The 14,581-nt window shown below is 50.8% G+C and overlaps 1 protein-coding gene and 1 pseudogene across 1 annotated transcript; one reads left to right on the top strand and one right to left on the bottom strand.

Annotated features, from left to right (window-relative positions):
- Nucleotides 1–2,692: 2,692 nt before the first annotated feature.
- LOC101134447 (interleukin-32-like) lies at nucleotides 2,693–3,171 on the bottom strand (the record flags this gene model as incomplete). The annotated part of the gene is made up of 1 exon (XM_055366640.2): nucleotides 2,693–3,171. A coding segment is annotated over one exon (399 nt), but the record flags the coding sequence as incomplete, so codon positions are not given.
- A 5,470-nt stretch (nucleotides 3,172–8,641) lies between these two features.
- On the top strand, nucleotides 8,642–13,162 carry LOC101131326 (sialidase-like; annotated as a pseudogene).
- Nucleotides 13,163–14,581: the final 1,419 nt, after the last annotated feature.

Here is a 14,581-nt window from a genome sequence, read left to right as displayed (position 1 = left end):
GGAGTAAAGGAGACCCTTGCTATGCTTTAGCAAAGAGACTGAAGGAATTTTGCCCCTGCCCTGTGGAACTTTGAACTTGAGAGAGAAGACTTAGCATGTCCTGCAGTAGAAATTTCGTTTCTTTTTTTTTTTTTTCTTGAGAGGGTGTCTCTCTGTGTCACCAGGATGGAGTGCAGTGGCATGATCTTGATTTCGGCTAACTGCAACCTCTGACTCCCTGGTTCAAGTGATTCTCTTGCCTCAGCCTCCTAAGTAGCTGGGATTATAGGACATGCCAACATACCCAGCTAATTTTTATATTTTTAGTAGAGACGGGGTTTCACCATGTTGGCCAGGATGGTCTCAATCTCCTGACTCGTGATCTGACCGCCTCAGCCTCCTAAAGTGCTGGGATTACAGGCGTGAGCCACTGCACCAGGCCAGCAGTAGAAATTTCTAAGCAGCAAAGCATTCAACAGGTGACCTGTCTTTTCCTAAAAGCGTATGGTTATATGCACTCACAAAGAAATGGTTTGAAATTAGAACTTACATTTAAAAGGGAAGCAGAGCATAAAAGATTGGAAAATTTGCAGCCTGACCATGTGGTAGAAAGAAAAATTTTTTCTGGGGAGAAATTCAAGCTAGGCCCAGGGCCCCGCTGCTCTGTGCAGCCTCGGGACATGGCGCCCTGTGCCTGTGTCCCAGCCACTCCAGCTCCAGCTGTGGCTAAAGAAGGCCAAGGTACAGCTCAGGCCGTTGCTTCAGAAGGTGCAAGTCCCAAGCCTTGGCAGCTTCCACGTGGTGCTGGGCCTGCAGGTCTGCAGAAGACAAGAGCTGGGCTTTGGGGGCCTCCGCCTAGATTTCAGTGGACCTATGAAATGCCTGGACGACCACGCAGAGGTCAGCGTCAGGGGCAGGGCTGTCATGGAGAACGGCTACTGGGGCAATGCAGAGGGGAAATGTGAGGTTGGAGCCTCCACACAGACTCCCTACTGGGGCACTGCCTAGCGGAGCTATGAGAAGAAGACCACTCTCCTCCAGACCCCAGAATGGTAGATCCACCAAGTGCTTGCTCCGTGTCCCTGGAAAAGCCACAGGCACTCAGCACCAGCCCATGAAAGCAGCTGCGGGGGCTGCACCCTGCAGAGCCACAGGGGCAGAGCTGCCCCAGGCCCTGGGAACCCACCCCTTGCATCAGCGAGCCCTGGACGTGAGACATGGAGCCAAAGGGATCGCTCGGGAGCTTTAAGATTTAACGACTGCCCTGGTGGATTTGGGTCTTGCCTGAGGCCTGTAGCCCCCTTTTTTGGCCAATTTCTCCAATTTGGAAAGGGAACATTTACCCGATGCCTGTACCCCCAATGTGTCTTGGAAGTAACTAACTTGCTTTTGAATTTACAGGCTTATAGGCAGAAGGGACTTGCCTTGTCTCAGGTGAGACTTTGGATTGGCCTTTTGGGTTGATGTTGGAATGAGTTTAGACTTTGGGGGACTGTTGGGAAGGCATGATTGAGTTTTGAAATGTGAGAAGGACATGAGGTTTGGGAGGGTCCAGGAGCAGAATGAGATGGTTTTCTCTGTGTCCTTACCCAAATCATCTCAAACTGTAATCCCCACATGTCGAGGGAGGGGCCCGGTTGGAGGTGACTGGATCATGGGGGCGGTTTCCCCCATGTGCTTCTGGTGTAAGTGAGTGAGTTCTCACAAGATCTGATGGTTTAAAAGTGTTTGGCAGCTGGGTGCGGTGGCTCATGCCTGTAATCCCAGCACTTTGGGAGGCCGAGGTGGGCAGATCACCTGAGGTCAGGAGTTCAAGACCAGCCTGGCCAACATGGTGAAGCCCCATCTGTACTAAAAACACAAAATTAGCCTGGCATGGTGGTGCATGCCTGTAATCTCAGCTACTCAGCAGGCTGAGGCAGGAGAATCGCTTGAACCAGGGAGGCAGAAGTTGCAGTGAGCCGAGATCACCCCATTACACTCCAGCCTGGGCGACAAAAGCAAAACTCCATATCAAAAAAAAAAAAAAAAAAAAGGTGTATAGCAGTTCCCCCAACCTTGCTTCTCCTGCTGCCATGTAGGACGTGCCTTGTTTCTCTTTAGCCTTCCCCCATGATTGTAAGTTTCCTCAGGCTTCCCCAGCCGTGTGGAACTTTGAGTCAATTAAATTTCTTTTGTTTATAAAATTACCCAGTCTCAGGCATTCTTTGTTTTTTATTTTTTTGTTTTTTTTTTTTTTGACGGAGTCTTGCTGTCTCCCAGGCTGGAGTGCAGTGGCACGATCTCGGCTCACTGCAAGCTCCACCTCCTGGGTTCCCGCCATTCTCCTGCCTCAGCCTCCGGAGTAGCTGGGACTACAGGCTCCCGCCACCACGCCCAGCTAATTTTTTGTATTTTTAGTAGAGACAGGGCTTCACCTGTTAGCCAGGATGGTCTCGATCTCCTGACCTCGTGATCCTCCCGCCTTGGCCTCCCAAAGTGCTGGGATTACAAGCCTGAGCCACTGCGCCCAGCCCTCAGGCATTCTTTATAGCTGTGTGAAAATGGACTAATACAGCAACAGATCAGCCTTGTCCTGTGAAACCCACCTCCGTGATCATGGTATCTCCCCTGCCAGGGAAGTATAAGCAGGTTTTATTAAGATGCCAGGGCGACAGCGCCAGGTCAGAGCTGCGGCAGGAACGCCAAGCAGGGGGACTGAGTTTGCGGGAGGGGGGCGGGGCACAGGACAGCTGAGGGAGGGGTCAGGGTGGGTGCACGGTGACGGGGAGGGCAAAGGTGGTGTCAGTATCTTCATTTTGAGGATTGGGGTTCAGAGCACTTCTGGGGTGTCAGCTCCTCCTTGCCCCCCCGTGGGGCTCCATAGGACTGAAAAGAGGACATGAAGAGCTCTGACAGAGAGCAGCAGAAACTCTGGAACTCTTTCCAGAGGGCCTGCACTGCATGGACCAGGGCCACCACCTTCTCCTTCACCCAGGCCAGAACGCCGTGCCACCAGGTCTGCAGCCGCTGCAGCATGGCCTGGAACCATCTCATGACCTCGTCACAAAAGCTCTCCCCAGGCTCCTCGGTTGCGGGATCCTCAACATCCGGGACAGGGGATCTGTTGCCTTGGCACCGTAATCCATCTCTTTCTTTTTCAAGTAGAGGAGTGAGCTCCTGTGGAATGGGAGCACCATTCAGGGTCTGTAGGTGGGGGTGTCAGCTCCAGGCCCTGGCCACACACAGGCCTCTCAGCCTTTTCCTGAGCCTGGGAGACGGAGGCCCACAGGTGTTGGTTTCCTGCCTATAAACAAAGTCTCTGCAGCACTGTGACACGTTCATGATGGCCATGACGCCCACATGGGAAGGTTGTGGGTTTACCGGAATGAGGGCAAGGAACACCTGGCCTACCCAGAATGGAAAACCGCTTAAAGGCGTTCTTAAACCACAAACAATAGCCTGAGCGATCTGTGCCTTAAGGACATGCTCCTGCTGCAGCTCACTAGCCAGACCCACCCCTTTATTTCCACCCGTCCTTTCGCTTCACATAAGGGATACTTTTAGTTAATGGAATATCTATAGAAACAATGCTAATGACTGACTTGCTGTTAATAAATACGTGGGTAAACCTCTGTTGGGGCTCTCAGCTCTGAAGGCTGTGAGACCCCTGATTTCCCACTTCACACCTCTGTATTTCTGTGTGTGTATCTTTAATTCCTCTAGCGCCGCTGGGTTAGGGTCTCCGCGACCGAGGCTCGAATCCAGGTCGAAGGGTCGCCGGAGCGATGGTTGGAGAACGTGGAAGGAGCTGGAGGACACCCGAGTATTCTTAAAGCAATCCCCATCGTGAGTAAGAAGGGGAGCTCGGAAGCATCAGCGTAACAATGGGATTGGTTTGGGGTCTGGTTCCTTCCACCTTGGAACCTTTTCAAGCTAATGAGGAGGGAGGAGAGTATAACGAAGTAACAGAAGAGGTTACAGAGCAGGTTTGTTTGCCAGCTAAAGCTAAAGCGGCAAAGGAGGGAGACGTTCATCCCCACCCTTCTGCACCCCCTAATTATTTTTTTGAAGAAAAAGAGCGGCCTGACCTTCCAGATCTTTCTTTTCCAGAGGATACTGGGCGAAAAGTAGTTGCTCCAGTGACTGTTTGAGCAGCACCTCGAGCGACCTCTCTTTGTTCTATTCTGGCAGGAATTCAGCAAGCTAGACGAGAGGGTGATTTAGAGGCTCGGCAGTTCCCTGTCAGAATACACCCCCCAGATCAACAGGGAAATATTATAGCTACATTTGAGCCTTTCCCTTTTAAATTACTCAAAGAATTTAAACAAGCTATTCATACTAAAAAAGAATGTAGAAAATATCAGGGAGTCAGGCCACCAGATAGGGGAAAAAAGAAAACTGCTGAGCCTGAAATATATCCAAAATGTAAAAAAGGAAAACATTGGGCTAATCAGTGTCACTCTAAGTTTGATAAAGATGGAAACCCGATTTCGGGAAATGCCACGAGAGGCCCGTCCCGGGCCCGGTTCTAAATCAGGGCATTTCCAGCTGAGGCCATTCCCTCACCCCCGTACAATGTCTGTCCCCCGCCACAGCCGGTAGTGCCGCAGTAGATTTATGCTGCACGAAAGCCGTGAGCTTTCTGCCAGGGGAACACCCGCAAAAGGTCTCAACAGGATTCTGTGGACCCTTGCCAGCGGGGACAATAGGATTACTTTTAGGAGGGTCTAGTTTAAGTTTAAAAGGGGTACAAATACATACAGGAGTCATTGATTCAGATGACAATGGGGAAATTCAAATTGTTATATCTACTTCTGTTCCCTGGAAAGCAGAGCCAGGAGCGTGTATAGCACAGCTCCTGATTGTGCCGTGTGTGGGAATGCGGAGAAGTGGAACTAAACGAACAGGAGGATTTGGAAGCACAAAGAAACACGGCAAAGCGGCTTATTGGGGGAATCAAATTGCTGATAAACATCCTACCTGTGAAATAACTATTCAGGGAAAGAAATGTAAAGGTTTGGTAGATACAGGAGCAGACATTTCAATCATTTCTCTACAGCACTGGCCATCCGCGTGGCCAATTCAACCCGCTCAATTTAACATAGTTGGAGTTGGTGAAGCCCCTGAAGTATATCAAAGTAGTTATATTTTGCATTGTGAGGGGCCCGATGGACAACCTGGGAATATTCAATCAATTATAACTTCTGTGCCTGTAAATTTATAGAGAAGAGATTTATTACAACAATGGGGAGCACAAGTTCTAATTCCAGAACAATTATATAGCCCTCAAAGTCAACATATCATGCATGAAATGGGGTATGTCCCTGGTAGAGGACTAGAAAAAAATTTGCAAGTTTTGAAAAAACCGCTTTAATTGGAAAGACAAAGTTCCCGCCAAGGTTTAGGATATCATTTTTGATGGCGGCCATTGTTAAGCCTCCAGAACCTATACCTTTAAAACTGTTAGCAGAAAAGCCAATTTGGATAGAAAAATGGCCGCTAAGTAAATAGAAACTGGAGGCTTTAGAGAAATTAGTTACTGAACAATTAGAAAATGGGCACATAGTGCCAACATTTTCCCCTTGGAATTCTCCAGTTTTCATAATTAAAAAAAAAATCAGGTAAATGGAAAATGTTAACCGACTTAAGAGCCATTAATTCAGTTGTACAACCTATGGGAGCATTACAGCCAGGATTGCCTTCTCCTGCTGTAATTCCAAAAAATTGGCCTTTAATAGTCACAGATTTAAAAGACTGTTTCTTTACTATCCCCTTAGCTGAGCAAGACTGTGAACGGTTTGCATTTACAATTCCTGCAGTAAACAACCTGCAGCCTGCTAAGTGTTTTCATTGTTTTACAGATGGGTCTAGTAATGGTAAAGCTTCTTATTCTGGCTCGAAAAGTAGTTTTCCAGATGTCTTGTAAAAAGCAAAGTTTGTAGCTGTAATTGAGGTATTGACTGCTTTTGATAGCTTATTAATGTGATTTCTGATTCTTCATATGTGGTTCATTCCACACAGTTAATTAAAAATGCTCAGTTACTATTTCATACAGATAAACAACTGATGACAAAAACAAAAAAGGGGGAGAGATAGGGATTATGGGACAGTCCATACACAATTGAATCTAGCATTATTAACTTTAAATTTTTTGAACCTGCCTAAAGGCCAGATGTTATCAGCATTTGAACAGCATCTCCAGAAACCAGCTGCAAAGACAGAAGCAGAACAACTGGTTTGGTGGAGAGATCTGATAACAAAAAGTTGGGAAACAGGTAAAATAATAACTTGGGGTAGAAGTTATGCTTGTGTTTCTCCAGGACAAAATCAACAGCTGATCTGGATACCATCAAGACACCTGAAACCTTATCATGAGCCAGATGCTGAGGAAGAGACTCCGGGAGGATCCCAAGGATGCCCCAGTTGCAGCCATGTTGAGACTGACGCTGAGGAGGACCCAAACTGTCATGAGCAACACCTGTCGAACACAGCCACCCACCTGGGGACAGATCAGGAAGCTGTCACAGATGACAGAAGAAAACCTGAGGAAAGCGGGACAGCCAGTCACAATGAGTAATTTCATGGTAGCTATGATAGCAGTTATCACCAGTGCTGTGAGTATTCCTTCAATAAGGGCTGACACAGAGAACAATTATACTTATTGGGCATATTTATCAACCTTGGCTGGCAATAATGCCTAGATGTAATCACTCTATGACACAGTTACACATGCTTTCTGATGTCAGTATTTACCATAATCTGCTCCTATAATTGAGGCATACCGCCCTTAAAAACCTATTTGTAAACAAAATTGAACCTGGCCAGAAAAAATGAACGTACTTGTTTAGGAAGATTGCATTGCAGAACAGGCAGAGGTGCTGCACAACGATTCCTATGAAATCACTATTAATTGGTCCCCTAAGGGGATGTTTAGATTAAATTGCACCTCTCAGTCTGCGTGCCACGGCCACACTATGTGCAGCTGGTCTGAACAAAACGGTCAGATGGTAGAAACGATAAGAAGTATGGCAAAACTTCCTATTATCTGGAATCATGGTGGTATAGTGGCACCTCAACCTCAAATGATATGGCCCGCTGTAGGAGCTAAACATTAAGGATTTGTAGAAACTATTAATAGCTCTTAATAAGATCAAAATTGGGGAAAGAATAAAGCATCTAGAAGGACACTCTACAAGCTTTATGGATACAGTAAAATTAAAGGAAAAAATATTTAAAGCATTCCAGGCACACCTGACCTTAATACCAGCAACTGGAGTGCTTAAAGGAACTGCAGACATATTTGCAGCTAGTAACCCATTAAAATGGATAAAAATACTTGGAAGCTCTGTAATTTCAATGATGATCGTGCTTTTAATCTGTGTTGTTTGTCTTTGTATAGTCTGCAGATGTAGATCCTAACTCCTGCGAGAAGTAACTCACAGTGACAAAGCTGCCTTTGCTTTTATCGAGTTGCAAATCAAAGAAGAGGGGACATGTTGGGAACAGGCCCCCCCAAGATCTGGCCATAAACTGGCCCCAAAACTGGCTATAAACAAAATCTCTGCAGCACTGTGACACGTTCATGATGGCCATGACGCCCACGCTGGAAGGTTATGGGTTTACCGGAATGAGGGCAAGGGACACCTGGCCCACCCAGGGCGGAAAACCGCTTAAAGGCGTTCTTAAACCACAAACAATAGCCTGAGTGATCTGTGCCTTAAAGACACACTCCTGCTGCAGAAAACTAAGCAGACCCACCCCTTTACTTCGGCCCAGCCCTTCATTTCCCATAAGGGATACTTTTAGTTAATCTATTATCTATAGAAACAATGCTAATGACTGACTTACTATTAATAACTATGTGGGTAAACCTCTGCTGGGGCTCTCAGCTCTGAAGGCTGTCAGACCCCTGACTTCCCACTTCACACCTCTGTATTTCTGTGTGTGTGTCTTTAATTCCTCTAGCACCCCTGGTTTAGGATCTCCCTGATCGAGCTGGTCTCGGCAAGCGGAGGGTGCCCCTGCACCCGGAAAGGGGGATACAGGAAGGCCCTGCAAGTGCAGCTGCAGCCAACAGGAACAGCAGGACACCTTCCAGAGGTGACCCCAGCCGCCTCTGCCCAGCACCCCCCCCGCCCCAATCCTCCATGATCCCTGTCTCCAGTCACCCACTCATCATGGCTGTGCTGGACACTGGGCCACAGGGCTGAAGCGACCCAGAGAACACATAGAGGAAGGGGCCACCTTACACACAGATGGGGACCCTCCTCTGGGAAGGGAGCACTTTTTGCACAGAAGTTTGAGGGGAAGGAGCTGGGTGTGGTGGCTCACTCCTGTAATCCTAGCACTTTGGGAGGCCCAGGTGGGAGGTTCACTTGAGCCCAGGAGCTCAAGACCAGCCTGGGCAACATAAGGAGAACCCCCTTCTCTACAAAAAAATTAAAAAATAGCCAGGAATGGTGGTGCACGCCTGTGGTCCCAGCTACTCAGGTTCCAAGCTGAGGCAGGGAGGCAGGAGGCTTGCTTGAGCTGGGGAAGTCGAGGCTGCAGTGACGCATGACCATGTCACTGAACTCCAGCCTGGACCACAGAACAAGGCCCCGTCTCAAAAAAAGAAAGAAAAGAAAAAGAAACTTGAACTTGAGGGGGCAGTGTGGCAGGGGCAGGAGCCTACAAGGTGCGTGCCATTCTCTGCTGGCAGCCCCAGCCCTGGCAGCATACCCTTCTCCCAGCTCCAGTCTATGGTCAACAACCCCCACCCATCTCCCCCATCTGCTGGGGATGTAGGTCCATGTCCTTGACCCATGACCTTCCCTCATTCCTGCCCCCATCCCTCCTCAAGCCACACCTACTACATCCCTTGAGTCCTCCATCCCCCCTTCCCCATCTCCCTGTCCACAGCCTCTGCCCCTCCTCTCCCTACCCTGTACCACCCCACCCCAGGTCTTCCTCCATCTCCTTGGGAACACAGAGCTCCTCTAGCAGGCACTCTCAGAACACAGCCTGCCGGCCCAGCGCCAGGCCTTGCTCCCAGCCTCTTCCCACCACAGCAGCCTCTTCCCTCCGGATTCAGCTCAGGCACCAGGACCGGCAGGACCGAGACGCTTCCCACGTCAGCCCTGGCCAAAGCCCAGCTCCTTATCCATCGGTGAGCCGCCTGCCAGCTCCTGCTCCAGCTGCTGAGAGGCCTGAAGAGACCAAGACAGAGACACAGCCCCGCAGCACCACAGGGAGGCCCCAATTACCCCATGCGGATGAGTTTCATGGCCATCTCTAACTAAGGTCAGCACTGTTCAGGGCAGGTTCATAGGTAACGACCTGGTGAACTGAAAAGCAAATTTCTCTCTGTCCCTAAAGCCACTCGCCGAGCATCTAAGCATGAAACGTGAGTCCTAAGAGGGGTAGCAAACAACGTTTTCATTCACTTCTCACCAAACCTGTCTCATATGTCCATTTTACAGAGGAGGAAACTGAGGCACAGAGACTTCAAGGTAGATGGCCAGGTACCCTGGCTCTGCCAGCCTGCCTTTCAGAAGGGGCTTCAATGGTCTTGCTCAAATCACATGTGCGCTGATGAATGTCCTTGTTGACTGTAGGTTCTCTTGTTGCTCTGAGTCCTTTTTCTGAGAAACTGAAAAAGTTTGGTGTTTTGATCAGGGCCATATCATTCATCTCTCACCTTCTATCCTGCCTTGCATCTCTTTAACCACACTGAGCTTCTGGGCCCTGCACCCCTTCCTGCACCCTTGTCACACCATGCATCTGGGGGAAGTTACACAACCACAACTGTGCAGACCCAGCCTCACGAGATTCTCAGAGGGCAGTCCACAGGGGCCCCGGCACCTCCTATCATCCTTGCCCCAGGCTTTGGCATGCAGCTCCTGCACGCTCCCCTCAGCCCCATGCCAGGCCCACAGCCCCTCAAGCTTCCACCCAGCCCCAGCCCCCAACTTTCTTTTCTCTTTTTTTTTTTGAGACGGTGTCTTCCTCTGTCACACAGGCTGGCGTGCAATGGCGTGATCTCAGCTCACTGCAACCTCTGCCTCCCAGGTTCAAGTGAGTCTCCTGCCTCAGCCTCCTGAGTATCTGGGATTATAGGCGCCCCCCCAACACACCCAGCTAATTTTTGTATTTTTAGTAGAGACGGGGTTTCACCATGTTGGCCAGGCTGGTCTCGGACTCCTGACCTCAGGTGATCCCCCCGCCTCAGCCTCCCAAAGTGCTGGGATTACAGGCGTGAGCCACCGTGCCCGGCCCTCAGCCCCAACTTTCAAATGACAATTGTGTTTCCTGTTTCATCAGGATGGGACATCGATGTCATCTGTAACTTCCAGTGCACTGGGACACACAGCTGTATCTCCCCATGCTCGCCTCCTGCCCCTCCTGGTGTGAGGACTTAGCCTGGATCACCTCCTCCAGGACAAGAACGACCTACCGGCATCTATCCATCCAATCTCCCCACCCATCCATCACTGCCTCTGTGCATGCATCCTTCCAACCATTCATACACGCCTCTGTGCATGCATCTGTCTGTCTGTCCCTGCCTCTGTGCCTGCATCTGTCCATCCATCCCTGCCTCTGTGCCTGTATCTGTCCATCTATCCCTGCCTCTGTGTATGCATCTGTCTGTCCATCCATCCCTGCCTCTGTGCCTGCATCTGTCCCTCCGTCCATCCCTGCCTCTGTGCATGCATCCTTCTGTACATCCCTGCCTCTGTGCATTCATCTATCCGTCTATCCATCCCTGCCTCTGTGCATGCATCTATCCATCCATTCATCCTTGCCTCTGCACATGCATCCGTCCATACATCCCTGCCTCTGTGCATGCGTCTTTCCATCCATCCATCCCTGCCCCTGTGCATTCATCTATCCATTCATCCCTGCCTCTGTGTAGGCATCTGTCCATCCATCCCTACCTGTTTGCACTCATCTGTCCTTCCATTCCTGCCTCTGTGCATGCATCTGTCCATCCATCCATCCCTGCCTCTGTGTGTGCATCTGTCCATCTATCCATCCCTCTCTCTGTGCATGCATCTGTCCATCTATCCATCGCTGCCTCAGTGCATTCATCTGTCATGCTATCCAACCCTGCCTCTGTGCATGCATCTGTCAGTCTACCCATCGCTGCCTCTGTGCATGCATCTGTCCATCCATCCCTGCCTCTGTGCCTGTATCTGTCCATCTATCCATCCCTGCCTCTGTGCATGCATCTGTCAGTCTATCCATCCTCCATCCCTTTCTCTGTATCAGCTCATCCTGTGCTGAGTGCTCACAACTCCTTCATCCTAAGACGCTCATTGGACCTATTCCCTCCCCCGACTCCACGCCGCTCTCTGCCCTCCCTTCCTGGTCAAGTTCTCCAGCCAGTGGTCTCAACTCAATCTTCACTTCCTCCGCTCATCTCATGCCTAAGCCCACTGCCGCCTAAATTCTTCCCCAACCCACTGGGCCTACAGGCAATAAAAAGGTCACCTTGTCCCTGGAGGACCAAACATAGGCCCATGTAACATACTGGGCTTGTTTTTGCCCCAGCCGCGGCTGACCACCTCCTCGTTCACTCTTGTTGTTGATCACCTTTGGGCTTAGTCTTTCTCCATCTCTGTTGAGTCCTTCTCCCCTGCCACCTACTCCTTCATGCTGGGGTTCTCTGTAGCTCTGTACCTGACAGTCACGTTCCACCCTTTCTTCCCAGAAGCTCGCCAACCCCCGTGGACTGCTGGCTCTCAAGGCGGCCGCTAGCCCAGCTCCGACAGCAGCTGACAATGCACAGTATGTGGCCCGGGGCAGGCCCTGTGCTGAGAGGCATGGGTGAATGGCTCATTTCATCGGCAAGCCCACGCCACCAGCAGGCGCCATTCTCCTCACCTTTCTCAGGTGAGGAACCTGAGACAATGAGGTTAAGGAAGTTGTTCATTACAAGTGGAAGAACCCTGACTTACTTGAATTCAACTTTGAAGCCCACATTCTCTTTTTGTGTGTGTGTGACAGGGTCTCACTTTGTCACCCAGGCCGCAGCGCAGTGGTGTGAACACAGCTTATTGCAGTCTCAACCTCCCTGACTCAAGCAATCCTCCTGCCTTAGCCTCCTGAGTAGCTGGGACTACAAGCATGTGCCACCATGCCCAGCCGAAGCCCATATGTGAATGTTGAGGCACACAGCCTCCTCAGCCTCTGCCTCACCAAGCCCTCCACAGGGCCTAGGTACCCTCCCTGGCTGCCCCCTTCCCCCGTCACTCAGGCTCCCCAGCAGCCAATGTAGTTAATATGGGGCTACAAAGAGCTGGGCCTGGCCTCAGGCGGGACCGCCTCCCCGGCATTGCCATCCCTGCTGCAGAGCTCCCATGCGATCAGCCTCCTCTCCAGCTGAGACCACATCCTCACTCAGCTTCTAGGCTGTTCCTGCTCCCCATTCCCCTCAGCACATGGCCCCTGAGAAACTGCTTGCACAACAATTTCCCTCTGGAGCTCCACCTCTGGGGAACCTGACCTCAGACAGAGGAGACCAAGCTCTAGGGCAGGATCCTCAACCTCCCTTGCCCCACCTGTGTGGCCAGCCCGGAGCGCTGCAGACTCCTGCCCAGACCTGCACTCGTGCCTGCCTTCTGCCAGCCTGCTCCTCCTTCTCCCACTGTCACACCTGCATTAACAGCACCAGGATGCCATACTCCAAGGGCCCCAGCCTCATCTCCCCTGTCACCAGGATCCAGCCAGATCTCAATCCTTGCCCATCCTAACTGAACCTCCCTCAGATCCATCCACTTCCCCCTTCCCCGGGACCATACTCCACCATCTCAGGCCTGGACCCTGGGAGAACTTCCTGCCTTCCTGCCTCCCTCCCTTTATCCTACCCTCTGTCCCCCGCTGAAGCTGATGATAGTTTCGGAATGCAAAACGCCTTAATGATTCCCCCATTGAACAAAGTCTTCCACATGTTTTCAAGGTCCTTGGTGATCCGGGACCTGCCGCCTTCTGCAGTCTCCCTACTGATGCCATAGTTTTGGCTTCTGGCCTCAGATGTCCCGGGTCATTTCTCTGCTCAGTGTCTCCTCGTACCCCTGACTCAGCTGGCTCACTGCTTTCCCATTGGATCTCAAACCTGTGTACCTGGGGAGAGCAGAACCCTGTATGTCTTGTCTTGTGCTAGTAGGCGCTCAGCGTGTTTGTGCATGCATCTGTCCATCCATCCCTGCCTCTGTGCATGCATCTGTCCATCCATCCATAGCAGTGACCTATGATTGCACCACTGCACTGCAGCCTCAGCAACATAGCAAGAACCTGTCCCTTGTTTTTTTTGTTTGTTTGTTTGAGATGGAGTCTTGGTCCTTCACCAGGCTGGAGTACAGTGGCGCAATCTTGGCCCACTGTAACCTTGGACTCCCTGGTTCAAGTGGTTCTCCTGCCTCAACCTCCCAAGTAGCTGGGATTACAGGCGTGTGCCACCATGCCTAGCTAATTTTTGCATTTTTAGTCCAGATAGTGTTTCACCATGTTGGCCGGGATGGTCTCGATATCCTGATTTCGTGATCTGCCGGCCTCGGCCTCCCAAAGTGCTGGGATTACAGACATGAGCCACTGCACTCCGCCAGCAGTAGAAATTTCTAAGCACCAAAGCATTCAACAAGACACCTGTCTTTTCTTGAAAGCATATGGTTACATGCACTCACAAAGAGATGCTTTGGAATTAGAACTTATACTTAAAAGGGAAGCAGAGCATAAAAGATTGGAAAATTTGCACCCTGACCATGTGGTAGAAAAGAAAACCCATTTCCTGGGGATTAATTCAAGCTAGGCCTAGGGCCCCGCTGCTCTGTGCAGCCTTGGGACATGGTGCCCTGTGCCCCAGCCACTCCAGCTCCAGCTGTGGCTAAAGAAGGCCAAGGTACAGCTCAGGCCGTCGCTTCAGAAGGTGCAAGTCCCAAGCCTTGGCAGCTTCCACGTGGTGTTGGGCCTGCAGGTCTGCAGAAGATAAGAGCTGGGCTTTGGGGGCCTCCGCTTACATTTCAGGGGATGGATGGAAATGTCTGGATGACCACGCACAGGTCGTCATGGAGAACGGCTACTGGGGCAATGCAGAGGGGAAATATGGGTTGGAGCCCGCACACAGACTCCCTACTGGGGCACTGCCTAGTGGAGCTGTGAGAAGAAGACCACTCTCCTCCAGACCCCAGAATGGTAGATCCACCAAGCGCTTGCTGCGTGTGCCTGGAAAAGCCGCAGGCACTCAGCACCTATGAAAGCAGCTTCGGGGGCTGCACCCTGCAGAGCCACAGGGGCGGAGCTGCCCCAGGCCCTGGGAACCCACCCCTTGCATCAGCGAGCCCTGGACGTGAGACATGGAGCCAAAGGGATCGCTTGGGAGCTTTAAGATTTAACGACTGCCCTGGTGGATTTGGGTCTTGCCTGAGGCCTGTAGCCCCCTATTTTGGCCGATTTCTCCAATTTGGAAAGGGAACATTTACCCAATGCCTGTACCCCCAATGTGTCTTGGAAGTAACTAACTTGCTTTTGAATTTACAGGCTTATAGGCAGAAGGGACTTGCCTTGTCTCAGGTGAGACTTTGGATTGGCCTTTTGGGTTGATGTTGGAATGAGTTTAGACTTTGGGGGACTGTTGGGAAGG

This window comes from Gorilla gorilla, chromosome 18 (assembly GCF_029281585.2).
Source record: "Gorilla gorilla gorilla isolate KB3781 chromosome 18, NHGRI_mGorGor1-v2.1_pri, whole genome shotgun sequence".
NCBI classification, from domain to species: domain Eukaryota; kingdom Metazoa; phylum Chordata; class Mammalia; order Primates; family Hominidae; genus Gorilla; species Gorilla gorilla.
Note: the sequence above shows the minus strand (reverse complement) of the source record. Positions and strands in the feature narration are given on the sequence as shown.